General features: G+C 35.4%; 1 protein-coding gene across 26 annotated transcripts in view; it reads right to left on the bottom strand.

Annotated features, from left to right (window-relative positions):
- The window catches only part of MDFIC (MyoD family inhibitor domain containing), a 76,787-nt gene that overhangs the window by 12,337 nt on the left and 48,189 nt on the right, over positions 1–16,261 (bottom strand). For 8 of the 26 annotated variants that reach the window (XM_084518567.1, XM_084518568.1, XM_084518560.1 and 5 more), the window contains one exon: positions 9,288–9,605. In XM_084518567.1, coding sequence (XP_084374693.1) covers positions 9,358–9,605 — 248 coding nt within the window. In that variant the 3' untranslated portion in view covers positions 9,288–9,357. Of the gene's footprint in view, positions 1–1,581; positions 9,606–15,713; positions 15,824–16,261 lie in introns of all 26 variants that reach the window. The other 18 variants (XM_084518564.1, XM_084518569.1, XM_084518577.1 and 15 more) reach the window with 5 other exon arrangements.

Raw genomic sequence — 16,261 nt, 5'->3', positions numbered from 1 at the left:
GAAGTTGTTGAGTATCTCAGCCTTCTGTATGTCTGTTGTTACCAGTTCTCCCTTCTCATCCATCATAGGAGTTACGCTCTCCTTTGCCTTTCTTTTCTGACCAATGTACCTGTAGAATCCCCTCATTACTTTTTGCATCCCTTCCCAAGCTCAATTCTATCTGTGCCTTCGCTTTTCTGATCCCATCCCGTTACAGGCCTAGAATATGTCTATATTATGCCAATGATAGCTTTACAGAAAAACATTGTCTTCTATTCTTTGAAATGTCTGATGAAAGAAAGTCTACTCATTCGGCTGATTAAAATAATTTATTAGTGCTGCTAGACAACAAATACATGAGGTATTACTGCATCACCTCATCACCTCCAATATGAAAGGAAATTAAATTTCATCCAATTCAACACTTATTGCTTATATGCATTCTATATATTTTATGTATATATACATACATACATAAATGTATGTAAGTATGCATACACACACAGAGACTTTATAAGGTAAGCATATGTTCCAGAAAAACATTCACTTGTGTACTAAGACTGTCAGGAGGTAGGTAATCAAATGCTGAGTTTAGTAGTTTGCTCCGCTCATTACTATCTTCACAGTTACATTTAGGTATGAAATTGGACAACAAGTTTTGTTTGCCTTTGTATTTTAGTGTTTTCTGCTTCTCTCTGGTAGAATAAGAACAGCTTTAGAACACAGTAATCTTTGTCTGTGAAAACACCCGTACAGTGCGATAAATCCCATCTCAGTCTCCTGTTTGATCAACTGACTAGATTAAGCTCTGCAGTTCTCTCTTTTTAAAGCAATTTCATGACTCTAAATCATCTCTGTGGCTCTATTTTGAACTACTTCTGTTTTTCAAAAGGCAAAAGCCAAGCAAAAGTGATCTGAAACCAGTTTCCTAACCACACTCTCTTCCCTGCTCCCACTCACTGCATCGCCCATTTAGAAATATACCGTATTTCTAAATATTTCTAAATATTTCATGTCACCATGAAAGGCCACAGCGTTTCAACCAAAAACCATTGCTCAGTGCCTTCTTCATCATGGACCTCAATATTTTTCAAAGTGCTTAAAAATAATATTGCGAAGAATCTATGAAGAAAACTCTAAATATTTCTTTTCTCTTTCTTGGAAAAAAAAAAAAATAGGTCCCACCTACTAGATCAGGATTGCTTATAACAAGGTACACATTTAGTTCACTGTTCTGCCAGCTATTGATTCATCTATAAATTCTGCTAGAAATCTTTCCAGATCGTTGATGAAAATGTTGAATAGTGCCAGGCACAGTGCCAATCTCTGCAGAATCTTTCTAATTTTCTAAAATCACTGTTTTAACAACGACATCCTAGAAACTTTAAAAAGGATTCTACAAATCCCATTAAAAATTTTTAAAAAAATTCAATTTTTCAATTGAAAAATTTTTAAATTTTTTAAATTTTTCATATGTTGCATGTAGAAGATCAGGTTGATTCTTTATACTGTATCCTTTAGAGAAGTTAAGATGCAAATGAAATACTGTCAATTCTCTTGCCACAAAAACGCACACGTTAGAGACATGAATATATGTATTACCTCAAAACTGCATGCAACAAGTATGTTTCTCATTTCCAGAGAAAGTCCCTGCACAAGTCGTTCCCTCAGTCTTGTGATACTTTGAAATAAAAAGTATAACTCGTATAGTAGATAATGCTTTAAATGAATGTTGTACTGAAACGCTGTACTGAAGAAGAAAGGTTGAAGAAATCAGACTGTATTTCTTTGGACTACTTAAGAGAAAATTAGGCAAGAGTACACAAACTATATGAAAGGTTAATATATGAAAGGTTACGACAAGAGAATGGTGATTATTCTACACATCCACCGGGAATAGAACATGGATACATTGGTCTTGCAGAAATGAAAATACGATTAAATGGGTTCTTCAGGAAAAAAAAAAAAAAAAAAAAAAAAAAAAGCTTTTTCTCTGAAGACTACTATAGTGCTACTGCGGATTATTTCTACAGTGTCCAAAGCTCTCTTTGGAGGTTTTCAAGATCATGTTTATAGACACTCTTTCAGCTTAGGCTGCTGAACTAGAAGTTTTCTAGAAGTTCTTCCCAGCCATACACTCCTGCATTTCCACAGTATTTTTATGAGCATTTTGGAATAAATGTTTTGTGGTATTAGCTTTCTTTATACAAGTGATTCTGCAAAGTAATTTGCAGCAAAAGTTAGAAATTTGCATTTCTCAGAAAGACAATATACTTTTGTCCTTTCCAAACAATGTGTGAGATACAAGTTCAGTATTATGTAATGTTTCCATTAACATGTATGTACACTATAAAAGATATTACAGTTCTGGTTTCAGATGCTGTAAAAATTAATATGAGCTTTAAAAGGATGTGTAAAAATATCAATTTAACACCAAAAAAAATCATTTTCACCACAGGCCTTTGTAGCAATACTTGCATATGCAATACATGGAAAAATTTAAAAATCATTTTGATGCATTATGAATCACCTGTAAAAAAAATAAATAAGTGAAGACATTCTCAATTTTGGTAAATATTTATAGAGCCAAACAATATGAAGTATATGTAACAATCAAATTTCTAGTGAAAATGTGTGCAAGTAGGTTTATTTTGAAAGGAAAATTCCTACTCCCAGTGTCATACCCAATTAAATTCTCCAGGTAATGACCCCATTTGCATAGAGAGCTGAACCCACAAGTGGGAATTTTAATGGGCACACCACCTGAGTACATTAATTGAGAGTGACATTACTTGAACTAGTTTTGTGCTTACCCCACTGAAAATTCTACTCATATTATTTTTAATGTCAAGCTACAAGTCAAATTTCAAGATGATGGATTTGTTCTTTTTTAAGCATTGAATTTGAATAAAAGAAAGCTTTAATTCTGTTATGAATTGCATAGCTTTAACTAATATGTAGTTCTGATTCTCACTATTGCTTCATTTTTTTCAGTGATTGGAATTTAATTTTATTCATTAATTTGTGACGAAATAGATAGCCAATAATGTCTTCAGCAGCTAAATTGCTTTTGGATTGCTGTTGAATACTCTGTGTTACAGTTAAACTGGCATAATAGTTTACTAAAATGTAATTGTGTAAATATCTCTAATTATTCTTTCTGAAGAAACAAGACTGAATATAAAACTTCAGTCATGGCTACCTTAATTTTCTTAAACTTAACCCCATGAAACCTTGGTAGTTGCAAAGCAGATTACTGTTGCAGAGACAGCAGTTGACAACAGCAGTAGAATCCTTGCAAGGTGTTGCCTTTTATGGTTCACATACTTAGAATGACCTTGAAGTTATTGTACATTCTAAACCATTGCTGTTAGTCTACATTAAATATGGAATCAAGGTGTTTCCTCAACACAGAAGAAATAGACAAATGCAGTTACATTTCCTAGGGAGGAAAGCAAACCCATCTTGCTTAATACACTTCTTTACCCAAGCTTGTTCCTATTAGTCTTCAATAACTGAAAATATCACAGAGTATAAAAGCTGGCACTTGTATGACATTGTAAAATCTATTAATATTAAAATAATGTACTGGTCTTAATCATATGAAGAGAACTATTTGAAGACTGCCAGTTTGCAGGATTCTGTAGAGTACATCTCAACTAACAAACTTTCAGTTCTTTATTTCAAAGAGCAAGACAGAATCACTGTATTTTGAAGTTCATATATTCAAATGTAAAACTCTTGTGTTACAGTAACAGACATATATTCGAAAGTTCCAAACATACACGTTCACAACTCTTTTTGATTAGGAGTTGCAATGACCAATGAACACAGAAAAGATGAAGTAACTTACAACATAATATACATCTTAATATCGTCCCGTAATAAAAGCCCTTTCTGTGCTCTCCCTTGAACAAAGATTTAAAAAACAAAACAAACAAACATATAACAACAATACACTATGATAAAAATAAAGAAACAAATTTAGTCACAGTAGAAGAAGATTGCAATGTAAAAGGCATACAAACTGGAGTATAGCATATTCACAGTGTGGTCACTCTGCAACTTAGAGATGAGACAAATTGCACAAGCCTACACCACTGATTGAAGAGGAATTGTATAGTGCTTGGGCACCAATTACATACCCTACTGAGATGATATAAAGAGCCTCAATTACAGTTGAGTATTTCGTCAGTTAAAATAGCATATGCATATCAGAATAAAAATTAGTAAGATAATACTAAAAGGTGTAAAAGGTATTATACAATCTTTCATCTAACATCGCATTGTTATGAGTGCTGAATGGTAACATACTAACAATTGCTATAATAGACATATATAATATATATAAAAAAAAGTAAACTGGATTGTATCTGGTGTTTTATTAAATTATTTTCAAGTGAGGTGAGCTGATACACTAAAACCTATATAGAGATTAAGATCACCTAATCAAACTCAACATCTGCTGTTTTGCAGAATGATAATTCAGAGAAATTCCTGTCTATCTACAATAGAAATAGCCCATCACATCACGGGTTTGTAAAGCAGAGAAAGGCTATCCTTTTATGTCACTAGCACTGAATCACCGGTAAATAACATAAGCATGTGCTTATGAGGAGGTTGAATTTGTACAAGCAATCAATTCATATTCCATAATACTGAGTACAGTGAACAAGTACATCACAGAAGTGGGTGCAGGGTACAATTTTTATTGAATTTCTTTCAAGACCCTGATGCTAAAATTGAGCCAAGGTCCCCCTGCTCTCTTTAGAAAAGAAAAAAAACTGGCAGAAGGATTAGAAGATTAAAAAATAATAATGTAAGGTTAATGTCTGAAGGATTCAAATCTTATATTGTCACCAACAACCTTAAGTCTTCCAACATATGGTGTGCACAGCCACATAATTGGTAAAGATGAACAGAAAGAAGTTGTCTTCTACAACATTACAGGGCTAATGATAAAAGGAGCTTTACTATGAAAATGCACCAATATAAATGGCAATGTGCTCCGAGAATGTACATCAATTATTGCAATCATTAAGATTAAGAAAAAAAAAAAAAAAAGTGAAGAGCTCGGAAATGTTTTTCATTCAGAAGATTACACCAAATAATTCAACAAAATTAAGAAGCAGTTCTTCACTAAAGTACTGTAGTTGATATAGGCATTATTCAATTCAGAAGTTCCTGTATGCTGATCACGGTCACTTTTCATATAAGTCTTTTCTTTCTAGAAACATTAGGTACTATAAACACTGCCTAGAGCACCTGTAGTAAGTCTCAGATAGTAATTGTCCATATTTTTGTTAGTGTTCTTACACAAACAATTATTTACAAAGAGAATTTTGGCACAGTCTCAACAGCAAGATCTCATGGTACACACTTGAGCACAGAATTTCTGTCAGTTTAAATATACTACCTGTGTAACATCCACAGGCGACAAAACAGAATTATTTTAGACCCTCTAAGAGCCCATGTTCCATGGATATAATTCAATATGCAACGTGTATATACATTACATAATTTTAAATTAGATGTAGGAAAGTTAGTGTAAAAGACAACAGTTTCTGTGTTTTTAAAGTAGTATAAGCTTTAAAATAGTGGTACTGTGTATACAATTCCATAGGCCACAAATGCCATTTCATCTTTATCTATCTACTGCAGTGTTATGAACCAACTGAACACTCTGTGTTCAGCTTGCTTTTAGAAAACCAGACTGTTCCAACAGATGCATTGAAATTATTCTCATTTTGATCAAATTTAATAATGACTAGAGTTAATACAATTAATTAATATTAATACAATACAGTAATTAATACAATTGCACTCAGACACAAATTTGTCCCCTTAATGATGAACTTTCCATTGTTGGGCTACGTGGTGGAGATTCATGCTAGCCCAGATTCTGGCACCCGAAATGGCACAGACCCACCTGTAAGACAGCTCACCTACTCTGGCTAATGCTCTCTGTGCAAAGTACCCGAAGGTAAAAGCCTTCAGGAAGTGTTATAACAGAAAATACAAAAAATTACCATTCAGAACAGTAACAGGACAAAACTAGAAGATATACCGAAGTTTCAAAATAAAGATCTTTATTTCAAAATAGTGTTTGAGAATAACACATCCAGTTAATAGAAAATACAAATAGCAAGTTACCATTTTTCCAAAATGGGACAGTTTGCAGAGATATATACTGAAACACTGTACAAGTTCACAAGAACTCTTATAAAATACAATTAAGTTCTGATGTTTTAAACTATATTTTCACATTTGTCTCCTTCTAATTATGATTGTTTTAATGACACAAGGTGCATATAAGATAGTCTACAGAGTGAAAATTACAAAACAGAATTTAATAATATAAATATAAAAAGGAAGTCCTTAAACTACATACTAATATTCTCTGCTACAAAGATACATTTTACAAAAGTGCTAATATCTCTATGACAAATAGTAGCAGATTACACTTAAATGTCAAACAAATCACATGTTTTTTTTGAACTGTAATAATTTTATAGTCCTAATCACTGTGTTAATAAACACAGTATTTTCACTTTCTTGTATTTCACAAATGAAATGGGAAAAGAAATATATCTCTGTGTGTGTGCACGTGTAGGAGAGTGTACACATATGCATAGATGCATCAACAGAGCTCTTGTATCTAGAATTTGTACTGGACAGTACAATACTAGAAATATGTTCTTAATAGTAAATACATTCCTCAGATTTTCATAATTTCAAACAATCAAAACAAAATCTGATTTCATGTAAGTAGAAACAAGGGATTGTGTAAATTGTATAATTCTTTTACACAGACGATACTCCCTGGATTAACATTTTCGTTTTTTATACTATATCATCCTGTGGTAAAAGTAATTTTTACATCCAGTATTCACTGAAAGCTTGAAATGCAAATGTGCAGTTTTCCAAACACAAAGTTGGAAATGCTCGGGCAGGGATGTCCTAACAGGACAGGAGACAGGAAGTACTTTTCCCCACCTCCAGAAGCACAATCAGACAGGAAACAGCCATAATTCACCTCTCTGTGGTAAGAAGGACACAAGGAAGGACAGACAGCTAGTGGTGCTACCTGGCCCCAGAGAGCATGGCCCCACCACCACTGTGTCAACCATAGGCCTACAATGGGTGAAGCACTGTCTACACTTTTTCCAAGGTGCATCAAGTCCCAGTGCTCACTGTGATGCCCCCAATTTCCCCAGAGGCATTATGCCTTACAAAGGCAAAATGCCTCCAGGCACTGCCACTCAACCAATGCACCTCTTCCCCCTTCCCAATGTGGTTCAGACTTTTAGGAGTCATAATTGAGCCCCATGGGCCTGATTCTGAGCTCAGGGAATTTATCAATTTAGCTATATGATTGCTTATTAGCCTGCCTATTACCATAATATCTTTGTGCTCTCTAACTGGAACTACACCAATGGAAAATTCTGACATTAATGGAAATGTACTCAGTTTATGCAACACAGATCTGAATCTGGCCCAACATATGGGGAAAACAAAACAAAACCAAACCACCACATATGGATCACTTCTTGTAGTAACTATCAAAAAGCAGATAAGACACCCTCTGAGTAAATCTGCATTGCATCAGAATATATCACAATACTGCAGATGTTAAGGCAAAAGGTAACACCTCCCAGCTCCCAAATACAGTTGAGGATTTGGCTATTTTACCTTCAGTGATAACTTGCAGTAGTAGGCACTACTAGCCAGTGTTCACAGGTAGAAGCTTGGATTAATATAAGGCAATTTGTTGACTTAGCTTCACATTCCTGTGATGTTTAGTTTGTCACATTTGCATAAACTGAATTCACTCCAGTGGAAAGAGACGTTTATGATCAATTCACTTAACAGAAATATGGTATTGGCTATTGATGACTCTTTAACAAGGTATAAATTTACTAGATCCAACAATCTCCAAATAGGAAATCTGAAGTGTAGGTAGGAAAGTTTCAGTATGTGAGATCAAGATGTACAGGTGGTTTTATGCAGAAAAGTTAACGAGCTACAGACATAGAGGGGAGAAACTAGCAAATGGGAAAGAAAATGGGTACCATTATTCCCTAAATCTGGGAATGTCGTAAACCTTTCTATGAGTTGGACTAAATTAATTTCAGAATTGCAAAGACAAAGACAGATTTTTCTCAGAAAGTCTTAATGGTATAATAGGGAAAAAATTGCCAACCAAATCCTAACTGTGTACTTACCAACTTTTCAAATCATATTATTTTTACATGAAAAGGATATACTTTTAAAATATATCCCTTTTTTACATAGCTTTTTTAAAAATATCACTTAAAACATATACAAAAAGCAAATGTAATATTCTCATATATGATGACAGAATTCCTTGATTGAGTCGGTTTTAATTTGGTCTTTCTATCCAGTTTAAATGGTGCAATCTTGTATGGATCATGCTCACACAATGAATAAATATTAAATTACATGATACTAACTGTAAAGCCACAAAACCTGGCAGGGCCTCTAATGTACAGATTTAGATTCTTGAGTTAACTTTTGATATTTTCCCCTTAATAGCCAAATTTTTAAGATTTGTTAATTTATTAGTCTATGGATATATTTCATGTCTACACAGATTTCCAAAGTCTGTTTCTAAAAAGAAGCATTTCAAGTAATATTAGTAATGAAGTAGAACAAAAGTTCTCTATTCTGTCTTGATTGATAACAATGAAACCTTGGTACTCTAATTGATAGTAAAATTTACATTGACTCCAGATTGCCAAATCTACATGTATTATTAACATAATATGAGGAATATCTCTCAAACAAATGAGATATTCAAAACAAAAGAAACATTGTCAATGTGACCATGGTAGCAAAACCAACAGTAGGTTAGTGGTGTTGAGAACTGAATTTAGTTTATAGAACAAGGTTAGTTTGAACCCAAGGAGACCGAAACAAAGACATTTTGCTTTTAAGAATTCCTGTAAAGGAATGTTATTTATGTAGGCATTTGAGCATTTAAACATTAAAGTAGGTAAAGGCAAATACTTAAGGCTTTGCCCTGTAGTCTTTACTCCAACTAAAATCTGTCACTACATTCAAATGGCAACTTTGCCCTCATATATTGCCTGCAGTATCAGGCCTATAATTCAGTTTCATTAAAATCTTCCATTTGCAAAGCCAAAAGGAAGCTGGAATGTAGCTTGAGTTTCACATACAAAACTATACAACTTGTGTTAGAAGACAGATTTGAGGACTGCTTACAAAAAATATTTATATATAGGGAATGAACAGTGCAATACCAGTTGGTTGTGTGAAAATCTTACCTTGTCTTTCTTCAAATGTATTTAAAGAAAAGCTCTCCAGTTTTTAAGAGATTAGAAAGGAATAAGTATTTCAGGATGGGAAGCAGATCCCACAGCATTCCATGCAGATCTCCAAGCAATCTGAAGATTCACAACATGCATCCATTATGCCACAGTCCATGTCACAAGGGCAGTTACAGTCATCTCCCATCTCGTCCCCACAGCAACAGCAGCAGGCCTCCGATGTGCAGATGCCACAGGATGCTTGTCCCAGAACAATGTTACAGAGAGTGAGAAATTCACAGAACAAGCAAGCCAGGATACAGTGAACACAGCAATCTTCACATATACCAGTTCAGTAGAATGTCACACATTAAAAAAAAAAAAAAAAAAAAAAAAAAAAGAGAGAGAGAGAGAGAGAGAAAATTTAAAATATTATTCTAAATACAGATGCATCACAATGTCAGATAAGTTCTTGAAAGACAATGATTCACAATAGACATAATCTAACACCATAAAGAATATGTTTCCTATCTTCAAGGTCACTTATGCAGCCTAACATCTCCTATTCAATTACCAGTTTTGGTGAGTTTTGGTGTAAGCTTCTTTTCTCCAAATCATTTCATGAAAATTCCAAGTATTAAATGTCCACTTAAATTTATTTCTTCAGACATTTATTATGTAAAATATCCATATCCATGATCCCCAGTCCCAATTACTTTGTTTCAGGGGAATTCACACCTATACCTGAATGTCAATATGCATCTCTCTCAAGTACTATTAAATTACATAAGGTAACCAGAAAGGTAACTCACTGTCAAAAAAAAAAAAAAAAGGCACCAAAAGAATTAACTTAATGGAATTTATTCAACTATGGAATAATTTCAAACATTTGATATGTCTGTGAGACAGGACAGAAAAACACAAACACTGGAATTAAACATGGAATTAAACAGTTTCAATGAAATTGAAACTGAAGAGTGAGGGATTTGTTTTCACTGTCATATAATCACAAAATGGTTTGGGCTGGAAGGGACCTTAAAGATTCCAACCCCTGCCATGGGCAGGTGTCTCCCACAAATCCCATTACTCAAAGCCGCAACCAGCCTGGCCTTGAACATTTCCAGGGATGAAGCATCCACGGCTTCTCTGGGCAACCTGTTCCAGTGCCTTCCCCCCACCTCAGAGTAAAGAAATTCTTCCTTATATCTAATCTAAATCTTCCCTCTTTCTGTTTAAAACCATTACCCCTTGTCCTGCCCTCTTTAAGTACTGGAAGGCCACTATAAGGTTTCCCTTGAACCTTCTCTTCTCCAGGCTGAACAACCCCAACTCTCTCAACCTGTCTTTGTAGGAGAGGTGCTCCAGCCCTCTGATCATCCTCCTCTGGACCCACTCTAACAGGTCCATGCCCTTTGTGCTGAGGGCCCCAGAGCTGAGCGCAGCTATTCAGGTGGGGTCTCAGAAGAGCAGAGTAGAGAAGGAGAATCAATCTCTCCCAACTTGCTGGCCGTTCTTTTGATGCAGCCCAGGATACGACCACTTTCTGGGCTGCAAGCACACACTGCTGGGTCATATTGAGCTTTTCATCCATCATCACCTCTCAGATCCTTCTCCACAGAACTGCTGTCAATTCACTTATTGCTGATCCTGTATTCATGCTTGGGATTGCTCCAACACAGGTGCAGCGTCTTGCAATTGGCCTTGTTGAACTGCATGTAGTTCACACAGACCCACCTCTGGAGCCTGTCAAGGTCCCTCTGGATGGCATCCCTTCCCTCCAGCATGTCAACCACACCACACAGCTTGGTGTCATCTACAAACTTGGTAAGGGTGCACTCAATCCCACTGCCCATGTCACTGCCAAAGAAGTTCCATAGTGGATCCAGTAAAGATCCCTAAGGGATACCACTCATCACTCATCTCCACCCGGATATTGAACTGTTGACCACAAATCTTTGAGTGTAACCATTCAGGCAATAGTAAGTATATAATGTCTGTGAAGCATATTTAATTTGTAAGAGGCAGTGTACAGCCAGCCCAGAAAGAAAATGAAAACTTTAAAATACACAAAACATTCAGTTGGAGAATATTGTTCTTTCATAAACAGCTTTCATTTTTCTTCTTACAGCTTGCAAGCCTTTAACTCCTTTATCCACAGATATTTGAAGATTGGGAAGTTGTTCTGGGGAAAATATCCTGCATCATCTCATCCTTTCTGTTCCTAGAGTCCCTCACAGGTATCTGCTATGAGAGGCCATTAGCAAAAACAGGATATTGAAGTATGCAGACATTTCCTCTGACCAAGTACTGAATCTTCATAGAAATCACAGGTTGGAGGCTCTTATTTTGGGGGAAAGCTTGCAATTACTTGCAGTACTAATACAATTACCAAGACTCTAAAACGTATTTATAATATCTAAAATAATGGAGTAACACTGGCAAGTATCCTGATTGAATCAAAGTATCACTAACATTGCAGAAACTGACTGCAGGATAGAATAGAGCTGATTTTACACTAGCAAGCTGTTGTGATTTAACCCAGCCAGCAGCTAAACACACAATACTCACAGCAATGCAGCTCACAGTTCAACACCACTTGCAAAATCTTTCCCAAGAATGAAAACAACTACCTGAATCCTTAGTCCACACTACCTCCACAATGCTGCAGATGGATTTCTCCTAATTACTACGTCAGTTAGATCCAAACTTATCTTGGGAATGCCTGTACTGCAATGTCGTCACAGTCACAACATACACAATGAGCTTATATACCCAAGTGAAAAAGAAAATTTAAACATCAAAAAAAAGAAGAAAAATGCAGGTAAGATTGAGCTATTTTTAAAGACAATTGTGGCCTGTACTAAAAAGGCTGCTTTTTCCTAGGAAATGCTGTCACTAAATAAATGACCTTCATAGAAAACACAGAAGATATGTGAAATAAAGCTGGGGAGTATCCGTTCACTGAAGAGGACCAAAGCCATACCAATAGCGATTAATTAGCTGGTTGTCATAGAGATGGTGTTAAATTTGTTCAGGTACAATCTCCTTTCAGATTTTCTTTTAATGCAAAGGAAAAAGATAAAGAAGCCAAGAGTTGTATCTAAGAAGCCCTCATATTTGAAGAACTGAGATTTTTAGTATTTTACATCTTTAAAATACAACTGCAAGAACCAAGTACCATAACAAATTTTGTTCTACAAATAACTTTTAAACAAAACACCTTAATAAAACTTTATGAGCATCAGTATTAAAAACAAGATGCTCAGACAAATCTTGCATGCTTCATACAGGGATATGTAAAATTGAAGGGTAAGAACTAAACATTTATATAAATTATAACATATATATTTTTTGATGGACAACAATTCATAAATTAAACCAAAAGGGACTGCACTTTCCGGCACTTTTCTGGAAAAAAAATAATAATTTCCCTTTACACTTATCGTACACTAATCGATACTTAAACGTAGAGGTCATGTTGGTTTAAATTATGATATTTCCAAGGTAACAGCTACCAAATATGGCCCAAGATAACAGAAAGAAATAACAATTTTTTGCCTTTGCCTTTAATGCTATAGCACAAACTCAGTGAGGATCTTTCCATCTCTTCTTCACTGACTGAAACGCTAAAAGAATTTTTTTGTTGTTGTTTATTTTAATTTCCTTGTGTATTCAACACTTGGCAAAACATGCTGTTACCTAGCTCTGCCTGACCAGCTGAATTCAGAATCACGACTCTAAAAATCAGCAATACCTTTTTTCTGGATGGATTGTTGGAAGAATTACTTTCATGTATGACTCCTACTTCTTAGCTTATTGATGCAATTATAAATAAGATGAAAAGATGCAGTCATGGTGTTTTTTGTAATAGCAGTGACACAAGACCTTAATGTCTCATAACATATCTCCAGGGTCCAAGGTTCAGGCTGGATGTTAGGGAAAGGTTATTTACTGAGAGGGTGGTTGGGTACTGGCACAGCCTTCCCAGCGAGCGGTCATGGCACTGAGCCTTCCAGGGCTCAAGAATCATTTGGACAATGCTCTCAGACACAGGGTCTGATTTTTGGGTAGAGTTGGGCTTGATGATCGCTGTAGGTCCCTTCCAATTCAGGATATTCTGTTTCTATGATTTTATATCTATATATTATACAAAACTTACACATTCTTGACTAGTACCCATATTCATACCCCAATCTGCCAGTTTCAAAGAAAAATTTATAGAGTTTAAAATACTTCCTTTGGTTGCTGTTGTAGGATGCCATGATCAGAGAAAGCCATCTGTGAAGAAGATACTATATAAAACTCCCAAAGAGAGAATACCAGGTTTATCAATACCATGTTGGAGACCACTAATATATATTCTACTGTTTGCACTCCCTGATAATTCTTCCCTGGTACCAATACCAACTAATTTAACATGTTAAGACTATACTTAATTTCCTCTCTTTGAACTTACTACATCAAAATCCTAATAGTTTTTGCAGATAAGTGAATAGTGGAACAAATTATTCCAATTGGAATTAAATGTAATTTATATATTTGGAAAAAAAAAAAAGTAAAAAGTAAATTTGATGATCTTAAGGCCTGATAACATGTTTTCTAGAAACTTTGAACATATTTTAGCCTTTTTTGTTAAAGAAATGATACAGCAATATAAGTTGTGACACAACACCTATGTTACCTTAAAGAGTAGCTAGTTTAAAGTGATATAAGTGGCATTTTTTTTTTATTTTATTAATATTTTTTAGGATAAAAGTTTTTTTTTTTTAATTTTTTTTTCCCCATTAGAGATAGTCATGAAAATGAGAATTAGGGGTGCCCTTTTACTAAGGCATCTTAGTAAACTGCATCTTCCTTGCTGTTCATGATGCAGCAATGTTGATAAATAGTTAACTTCTAAGTTTCTTGGAATTTGTTTTCACTTAAATACTTTCACAGAGAGAGAAGAAATTAGTCTATTTCTCATTACATAAGACCACCATTAATGAAGACTTTCCTCCAGACTTCCAAACTACACCATGCCAGTCAAAACATTGTATCACATTTGTTGAGTAGGATTCAAGCTCCCAGAAACTATGCTGGATGACATAAATTATGATAGGCTTGGTCTGTAGGCGCTGAGAATATATCTTATTAGACCAACCCACTGTTAGTGGAAAAAAACAGATTCACTTTCAGACACACAATCTCATCCACAATTACCTTTTCATTATTATCCTGGGATAAAAGTTCAACCTGAAGTTAAAAGGGTCATCTCATGCAGCGTTTTTAAATACCAGTGTAAGTAAAGCTGTTTAAAGCTGTTTCCTTAGACTTTTGGCACATCCCCAAAAGTCACAGATTTGTTAGGAAACTTCATGAAAACTCTTAAAACAATGCCAAGGCAAATAGAAGCTCAGCAAACTTGTCCAAGTTTTTGTTGCTTAGATCATACATGTAATTCCAGCTACCTTGCGCTGATGTAGCCAGTGTATATGTTACAAATAATACCTACTTTAACTGGGCTATAAACGTTATCTCAGACAATATCCAGACTAGCAGTTTAAAATCTCTTAAAACTGTTTATCCACTGATACTCAAATCCCAGGGAGCCCCACATTATATCTCATCATGGTTATAATAGCTATGTTCAATTAAAGAAAAGAAATAATATTAGCAATGAAACAGCTTTAATTTTTGTCTATGTACATGTCTTCAAACATTTGCACATTACTTTTTATTTCTAAAATCTTTCCATACACACATTGTTCTGATATCTAATTTCTTTTAAATACTCACACATATGTTTCTTTTATTTCAGCTTCCCTTTTATCCCCTCCTTTTCATTTTTATGAAAAGATGCAGCTTTGCTTAAGAAACAGATTTTAAGAGAACTATCATCTAAACTGTACAAGATCTGCAGAAGTTAAACTGAAAAAAGTGTACAGAGAAGCACACAGGCAGGCTGATCTGTGCTGCTTTTGTAATGCTTGACACTAACCTCTCACAAACTGACCCAATAAGCTTTCATACCAAGCAGGCAGGTCACATATGATAAAAGGTTTCCCTGTCTGTAATGGTAAATAAGCTCACTTACAGCATACTGACCTTGGTCAGCTTTTTACTAACTATATCCACGGAGTTCAGACAACTCAAAACAAATCTCCAGGCACTCTGCTGTCTCACAGCAAGAATCAAAAAAGGGCAAACCCGCAATCAAAGTGCCGGTTGAGGTCCTCAGCGGGTGTTCGTGCCGGGCCCCCGCAGCGCCCTGAACAGAAGCCCCAGCAGGCGCTGTAGGCTTCCTGCCACCGGCGCAGGCAGGGATAAGCCGTGGCCAGGAATAATAGCCCTGGCCAGATCAGCACAGCACTCAGCTACAAACAGGAGGTGAGCCATGGAGAAACTGCCCCAGCCCACATTTCTAAAAGGTGTGTGTTACCCAGAGGTGGGATGTCAGCTTACAGAGCAGCTACACGTGCGCTAACACAATGCCATGCCCATAATATGTGGAGCTCCTGTGCAGCTTCTGCTTCCCATCCTCTTTTAGAAAATTCACCATGTCCACTAAAATTCTGAAATAAAAAGAAGAAAACCAGAAAGAATAAACTGACATGTCAGATGGAGTATAACTATCCCTGGAAAACAGAGGTCCATTTCTTTAGATGGGGGTCAATAAGGTTACAAATCATGACAGGTGATATTTCAGCTTTTTAAAATAGAAAATGATCATCTCTCTTGATCAAGAAAATTAAAATATTGCCTGAACAGGCAAAATGAACAGAACACTGCAAAATCAATAGAAACTTTCATCAAAGCCTATATTCTAAACTCTTAATACAGACGTAACCTTGGAAGAAAAATGATCCAGGTTCTTTATGTTAAACATATAGAAATACTATGAAACGTGCCAATTTACAATACCTAAGACTTCCTTCAAATCTGCAGCTTTCATTCCCATTGTTCATTAAGGCAAATACTGACACTAGTTAGATGCCAGCTGGACTGTGACC

Source organism: Aythya ferina (assembly GCF_964211825.1).
Source record: "Aythya ferina genome assembly, chromosome: 1".
Lineage (NCBI taxonomy): Eukaryota > Metazoa > Chordata > Aves > Anseriformes > Anatidae > Aythya > Aythya ferina.
Note: the sequence above shows the minus strand (reverse complement) of the source record. Positions and strands in the feature narration are given on the sequence as shown.